Source organism: Sinocyclocheilus rhinocerous, unplaced genomic scaffold, assembly GCF_001515625.1.
Source record: "Sinocyclocheilus rhinocerous isolate Xijiao unplaced genomic scaffold, SAMN03320098_v1.1 scaffold821, whole genome shotgun sequence".
NCBI lineage: Eukaryota > Metazoa > Chordata > Actinopteri > Cypriniformes > Cyprinidae > Sinocyclocheilus > Sinocyclocheilus rhinocerous.
In genome coordinates this window covers 82184-90154 of record NW_015623656.1, presented here as the reverse complement: position 1 = coordinate 90154, position 7971 = coordinate 82184, and the positions used below count along the sequence as shown (strand labels likewise).

The 7971-nt window shown below is 40.2% G+C and overlaps 1 protein-coding gene across 1 annotated transcript in view; it reads left to right on the top strand.

The window, feature by feature from the left end:
* Window positions 1-512: 512 nt before the first annotated feature.
* Window positions 513-7971, top strand: part of LOC107715725 (hepatocyte nuclear factor 1-beta-A-like) — a 12912-nt gene continuing 5453 nt past the window's right edge. The window contains exons 1-8 of the mRNA XM_016521943.1: window positions 513-998; window positions 3154-3353; window positions 3762-4032; window positions 4119-4405; window positions 4941-4960; window positions 5553-5679; window positions 5760-5939; window positions 6035-6153. Of these exons, the coding sequence (XP_016377429.1) occupies window positions 634-998; window positions 3154-3353; window positions 3762-4032; window positions 4119-4405; window positions 4941-4960; window positions 5553-5679; window positions 5760-5939; window positions 6035-6153 (1569 nt within the window). The 5' untranslated portion in view covers window positions 513-633. The remainder of the gene's footprint in view (window positions 999-3153; window positions 3354-3761; window positions 4033-4118; window positions 4406-4940; window positions 4961-5552; window positions 5680-5759; window positions 5940-6034; window positions 6154-7971) is intronic.

Sequence of the window (7971 nt, the reverse complement as noted above, 5' to 3'; positions counted from 1 at the left end):
TTAGTTTGAGCGGCGCCCTCTACTGTACAGACGTGAATTTACATTTCCTTCAGCCTGAGCCTTATTCATTTCACTTTTGGTGTGAAAAGGCTTTTATATTTGCCAAAAATAGAACTTTTTTTTTTTAAAAACAAACAAGCAAGCCCTGTCCAGATTTTTAAAAGTAACGTAACGTAATTAGTTACTTTTTAATGGAGTAACGCAATATTGTAATGCCTTACTTTTAAAAGTAACTTTCCCCAACTCTGTAAATAGGTGAATATTCTTATAGTTCTAAACTTGTTGTTATTATTATTATTATTATTATTATTATAGCGCGCATTAACCAAAGTCGACAGAGTCCAAAGTTCTTCAGAGTTGTGCTGATAACAGGCAGTGTGTAAACAGGCAATATGGCCCAGGACAGCTCATTTGCATAAAGGCCCTGAGCAGCCTCCCACTCGTTACCATATTTTATATCGCCTGCCCTCTGGAAGCATCATGGCAAGTTATATCGTTCAGTCCGACAGGGAAGTGGCCTAACTTCTCGGAGCAGGTGTCTTCGGAGGAGCTCACTGGAGGCGTGAGGAGGGGAAATTTCACATAGGCTACTGCACTTCCCTCTTTATACCTCCTAGCGTACTAAACTTTTAGATGATTGCAAAAATGGTTTCTAAGTTGACATCTCTGCAACAGGAGCTTCTGAGCGCCTTGTTGGACTCTGGAGTTACTAAAGATGTGCTTCTGCAAGCGTTGGAAGACCTGGACCCGAGCCCGAGCGCTTTTGGAGTTAAACTGGACAGTCTGCAGATGTCCCCCTCCGGCTCCAAACTCAGTGATACGGATACAAAGCCGGTGTTTCACACGCTGACCAATGGACACGGTAAAGGGAAGTTATCAGGGGATGAGGGCTCAGAGGACGGGGATGATTACGATACACCGCCGATACTGAAAGAGCTGCAGTCTCAAAATACAGAGGAAGCAGCGGAACAGAGGGCAGAAATCGAGCGAATTTTGGCGTAAGTTTCTGCTTCTGCTATTATCGCTTGCTTTATATACAAATTAAAGAGATACATGTGAACAAAAAAAACAAGTAAGGAGTAGCTGAACTGACATTGTACTGTAATGCAGTTAAGGGCCGGCTGTTACTGTGACGTTTATGCCGTTTGACAAGCAGCTACTTTTGTCATTAGGATTAAATAGGCCTACAGAAGGTTTATTAATATCATGAGAAAATCCACATTCACTAAAAATGTGCTAATAGCCTATAGCTAAAAACTAATTCGCGCTATACTGTAAAAAATAATCCACTAAAATAGAAATGTTTAATTGCCTCCGAAAATCAAACCTCTTTTTAAAATACCACTTTTAGCCTACTGACTGAAGTTTTGAAAACCCATAACATTTAGTAGAAATTATTGTGACAGGTTAAATAGATGGAATCAAATATGTAGTTATAATATACCGAAGAAAACATTTGAACAGCGTAACATTGGCCTGAAATTCAGTGATGATTTTTCTGAAAAGAGAAATCTACTTAGGCCTACCGGTGTTTACAAATGTAAAAGCACGCGCCAATGTTTCCTCTTTTCACATTCTGGTTACTAATTATCTACGAGTTATTTCTTTAGCTTAGAGATATATCAACTAAAGAAGATCTATTTATTATTAACCACCTCTGCACTCTCGAAAGAAAATAAAAACACGCGCACTGTTGTCTGATTTCAGTGTCTGATTATTTAGAATAGGCTAGCTAATTACATTTATTTTAGGCCACGTAAAAATATTCGTGATAATTTTTGAACGTTCATTATTACTATTATTTGTCACTATAGTTATTTTAATGTAGTTTATTTAAAAACAATAGTTGCAAAAATATCACACCGACTATAAATGAAAATCTAATTGCATAATATTACTCTTTTTATACTTAAGCATATTTCTATAATCTTTACAGCAGTATCAACGTCACGAAATAAAGATGAAAATCAAAACTAAAGCACGTGGAGTTGAGTTATTAATTTTATCCTATAAATCATCAACTGAAAGACACACAGTGACGAATGATTAGCGTGAATGGAAATCAGTTATTCATTGTCGAAAGTTATAAACCAAGTTCGCTCACAGACATATGTCTTGTCAGTCTCCAAATCAAACCGTCTGGACCGATTTCAGGAGCAGAAGTTTAGCCTAAGCTAAAAAAATGGTAAGACCTAATTTCGTTTTAATGTAGCCTACCTCAATAGCCGCTTTTCGACAATGCTTTGCTCGCTTTTCTTCGTTTTATTAGGCTACCTACATAGTGAGTCTGATTTTTACTTAACTAATAACCTAATAAACATTACACCGCTTTATATAATAAGCTATTATCCGTAATATAATTGGTAGGCTAATAGATAATTATTTTTGTTGAATTAATACCAACCTTAACCATACACACTCAGATGTTTCCGAGTAATTCTTTCTTTTTCTGTCTTTGTTTCTTATAGATAGATCGATAGATAGAAAGATAGCCTTTTTTCTTTTTTATTAACTTCAAATTCACTAGATAAATGTGAACGGCATTTTTTATTCATGAAGTATTATGAATAAAATTCGTAGTATCCAGCCCCTTTGTATTGATGAGTAAAACATATTATTTTGAAGCTAATATCATAATACCGTATTTACATTTTAATTAAGCTACATTTAGCCTAGATAAGACTTTTAAAAGTCATATCAAATTCGTTGTCTAATTTAAACCAACCCTTTTCGACTGATGCAGCATTTTCTCCTCTCTAAAGCAACGTTTAAATAAACCATGTTGAACTACATTTTAGGATCGAGTATTTTGTTTTGAAATGGCTTTATAATGTTCTTGGTGAACAATATACAGCTGCCGTTAAGTCCTTCACTTGTCTCTAACGTGTCCTTTTGTAATTAAATCAGTAGTTGAATTGCGCGCACGCAATGAAGTCTTTAACCTTTGGAATTATTTACAACCTATTGAATACACTGATAAACGATTGTTTATTAGCGCTGGGAACAATTGACCGCACTTACAGAATTTAACATGTTAAACAGATTATAAATACGCTATCATAAATGTAAAATAGGCGAAACCAACAATTAAAAGCAGGCTAATAAGATCATATAAAATGAGAGTGTTATGTTTTATGTTTCCGGTCTTTTCAGGGTGGACCCGTGGCGCGCGGCCCGCATGATCAAAGGCTACATGCAGCAGCACAATATCCCTCAGCGCGAGGTGGTGGATGTGACAGGCCTCAATCAGTCGCACCTGTCGCAGCACCTGAATAAAGGCACGCCTATGAAAACGCAGAAACGCGCGGCGCTCTACACCTGGTACGTCAGGAAACAGCGGGAGGTCTTGCGACGTAAGTTAATATTTGTGTTTCTTGCTGCATGTGACAGTTTTCTATTTTACAGTTTGAATAATATTAAACTTCCTGGTTCAATTGAATGAAACTGAACAGTATCAAGCAACACTTTCCGGTAGAATAAAAAAAAATCCATTCTTTTTTTTACAAAATGATGCAATTTTAGATTTCTAGAGATATACCGACTATATTTTTATTTTTATTTTTTTATCTTATTGCATCACCTTTGTCACCCATTTTGTATTTATGTTGTCATAAAAAGCACAATGACATATAAAGAGTGCAGTCATATAAAATTATGACCAAGGGTCAAAGGTTATCACACATGTGGTGTAACATCACACCCTGAATGTTTATATGAAAATTTTGCAAGTGACACCAAAATCCCTCACTTTTGTGTTTCAGAATTCAACCAGGCCTCGCAAGGCTCTGTCAGCAACATGTCCGATAAAGCCAACCAGGATCAGGTGCTACTTTTTTTCTCCGAGTTCAGTCAGTCTGGGCAGGGCATGGGGCAGACAGGGGACGATGCTGGAATTGAACCTGCATGCAAGAAATTGAGACGCAACCGCTTCAAATGGGGGCCTGCGTCCCAACAGATCCTTTACCAGGCTTATGAACGACAGAAGAACCCCAGCAAAGAGGAGAGGGAGGCACTGGTGGAGGAGTGCAACCGGTATGGATGGACTTGCTATGAATGTCAAAACTACTTCCTCACTTTCATCCCAGTTTTGCTAATATGTTTCTCTTGACAATATTTAGAGCTGAATGCCTCCAGAGAGGAGTATCACCTTCTAAAGCTCACGGGCTTGGCTCCAACCTGGTCACGGAGGTGCGAGTCTACAACTGGTTTGCCAACAGGAGAAAGGAAGAGGCCTTTAGACAAAAACTGGCTATGGATGCCTATAGTGGGCCAACACACAATCTGAACTCCCTTCTTACACACAGTTCCCCACATCACCCACAAACCAGCAACTCCCCACCAAGTAAGATGCAAGGTACTGACACATTCATTGTAATCTCACGTATATTATTTGATATTCCTATTAGCCTGTGAATCTGGCTAAAGGTTTGAAAATACAATCATTGGCCGTTTTGACGGTATAGTCTGGCAATGATAATTAGGACAATCTTGATCATCATCATTCCAGCAGTTGAAGAAGAGATGACGTAGTTGATGAGATCAGAGGGAAAGCGGCAGTGATCAATGAGAGTGACAGAGTGAGCTGAGCAAATGGCATTGTTATTCCCAGCTTTGAAACACACACCAAGAACAATCTGCATTGTACCTGCAATCTCAGCTCTACTGAAGTCAGCAGGCAAGAGTGAGACACAAAGAGCAGCCACCCTTGGATGGGACTCAGGGTCATCCTTGGGTCATGCGGCTCAGCTCACTCTCGAGGCCTAGTTTTACCTGTAGAGTCACTGCGGTTTACTGCAGGCCCCACTCCTCTGTTATCTGATGAATTGTATTCCCAGAAAGATTTATTGACTTAGTTTGATATGGCAAGACTTGGGCAATAAAAGCAACACACTCTTTGACTCAACCAGCTTATTACCTATTGTTGCTCTTTTATGTTTGAGTCCGAGTGCTTCTGCCGTGGGTGAGTTGCTTGTTTCTGGGCCTGTGGCATGGCAATGAGTGGCTTGTCTGTTTGCGTGTGGTGTTTCCCTCTGCACACCTGACCAGTCAGTGACCTCAGGTTGGGTGTTCATTTGGATAGGAAGAGGGAGGAACGAGATGGGGTCGGTCTTCTCTTCTGTGCTCCTAGTCGAGGGACTTACAAGGTGTCGGTAGTAAAGTAATGACTGTTTATGGTTGCTGGCCCATTGTGTGCTGAGCAGATTGTAGGCCCAATGGAGTGCTTTATTGTCCTGCGCTGGTGTTTACAAGACACTGTTGAGAACTGGCAATGCCGTAAGTGTGCAAACGGGGACAAAGTTGTGTCTGCAGAGTTCTCCTGCACATTGAAAGACAATGGAGGGATCAATTGATTTGTTATAAGACATTTCTGTTATTTTTTGCTGATTTGCTAGTCATTGGGCTTTTTGTTTGGTGCATCACTCAGGGAAAGAGGCTGTCACAAATAAAGGTGTATTTCATTTGGCCATGCCATCATCTTGCTGATAAGAGTACAGTTGAAACAGTTGTGACAGAAGCATTCGAGTCATTCTGTTGGTGCATTTTCTTCACAGATCTCGGTATCAGGCGGAGGTCTTCCTCCAGTCAGCACCCTGACCAACATCCATGCATCCCACCACATGCACCAACAGACCCCCAACCTCATAATGCCCCTTTCTGGAGTCATGGCCATTGCACAAAGTGAGTGTCCAACCACCTTGCTTTCCATTTCAGATTCTTTATGCATTCTTCACGTGACACGTCATTGTTCTCGCATCCAGGTTTGAACACATCGCAGGCGCAGACGGTACCTGTCATCAACAGCGTTGCAGGCAGTCTGGCAGCATTGCAGCCGGTGCAGTTCTCGCAGCAGCTGAATGTCTCGCACCAGCAGCTCATGCAACAGTCACCCGGCCACATGAGCCAGCAGCCCTTCATGGCCTCTGTCTCACACTCACACAGTCCGTCCACTTCCTCTGGCCACTATCTACTCATCTAGTCAAGATCAATTCATTTTCAAGACTTTCAAATGACCGTCTGTTTGTTATCTTCACAGTGTACCCACACAAGCAGGAGCCACCCCAGTATTCTCACTCGTCTCTGTTTCCCCCTGCCATGGTGGTGACAGACGCCAACAGCCTCAATACGCTGAGCTCAATGTCCTCCAGCAAACAGGTCAGTCATCCACAACATTCACCAACATGCATAAATGTCACTATTGATGAGGATTGTATGATCTTTGAATAATATAAGTCTTTAAATGCAAGATATATTAAGTGTGCCTAAAGCATACTTCAACGTTAGCACAATCAAATACACTTAAGTATGTCTTTAGTTGGATTTCAGCACTACTTCCTCACAATTAAAGTGTGTCAAGTACAAAATTAGGTGGGTTACACTTTATTTTAAGGTGTCCTTGTTACAGTGTAATTATACATTTAAGTTCGGAGTAATATTAACTAACTACATGTACTTACTATATGATTAGGGTTAGGATTAGGGCTACTTGCATGTAATTATGTATTGTTATTATTGTAGTAAATACGTGTAACGTGCAACAAGGATACCTTAAAATAAAGTGTTACCATTACTTGTTCCAATTCAGCAGACTTTAAGTATACCAGTTTAGTATACCAAAAGTACATTTGCAGGGTATTTTTATTAAGTACATAAATATGTAGATGTATTTGTAGTGTACTTAGCATGAAATAAATGAATTTCAAATACATTTTCATATATTTATTTTCCACTAGGGCAGACCCTACTAAATCTAAAATTTGCGCATGTTTAAATTTAATCCACAGTCGGTCTCAGTATACTAGTGAGAGTCAGTGGATTGCACATTTTTACATTTACGAAATAAGGCAAAATTATATTCTGATAATCGAGATGTGTCACAGATGCTCTCAGTAAAGTTTAATGTTAATGTATGTTTGATGTAACTCAAAATATTGCTTTCAGGCAATGGTCACCAGGCTAAACAACATTTATATCAGCATTTCTGCGATCAGTGTAAGATTTCCAGAGTGGGCTGAATATGACTGATGTAGAGTTTTTCAGTCAACGTGGTTTCAAGCTGTGCACAAACCCAACCTGCTTCGCTGTCTTTTGTTCGGCCAGGTTTGTTGCACATCTCAATCAGTGAAGCGAGTCAACGTGTGGATACTCCTCAGAATTCCTATTTCCTTTGAACAGCTTGACCAATCAGTCACCCGTGATCCCAGCCTGAGCACGGCATGATTGATGAAACCGCCTTTCCCTTTCTTTGTCATTTCTTTCTTTCTTTCTTGATTAGATAATATATGTATTAATGTATTTATTATTATATATGTTTTTTTTTTCCACTTTCTTTCTTAATATTTTCACGCTTTCCTTACTCTCAATGCAAAGTCACTTCTGAGTCCAGAGTCTAATGATCCTCACTGTTAATCAAAGCCATCATGCTCCTTCGGCTCCCCTGTCGTGGACGGGAGTGTATGCCGTAATTACACCTCTTCCCTTTTCCCCTGCTCTCTGACCGCTCTAGCCTGAAATGCGGTTTGCAGTCACCGCTTTTACATGCCTAATTTCCCACGCTTCCACATCACTGGCAGCACCAATCCTGACGGCTTGAACTTCCTACCAGCATGTGCTCCAATTATCAACATCTTGTCTTTAATTCTGGATAAATTGCAAAAATCCTAAATATTTCACCTGTGCAAGGTAAATGGAAACACGTTTTGGAAACACAGCATTTAGATATCTCAGGTATGTGGTTCCTCAACGCCCCAGTACTGAGAGAGCAATTTCAAACTCTTATCAGCTTGCTGTATTTGGACTGGGCGGTGCAGTGGGCGCTCAGGGGGACATTACAAACCACGCTTAGTCTTTATAACCCTCCTGTTTGCTGAGCTTTCCACCACAAAAACTCACCTCCATTTGGAGACCTGCATCTAATGAGTGTAGTCTGAGCAGCTGGCCGGCACCTTTATCAGGTGAGGCTGTTTGCCGGCC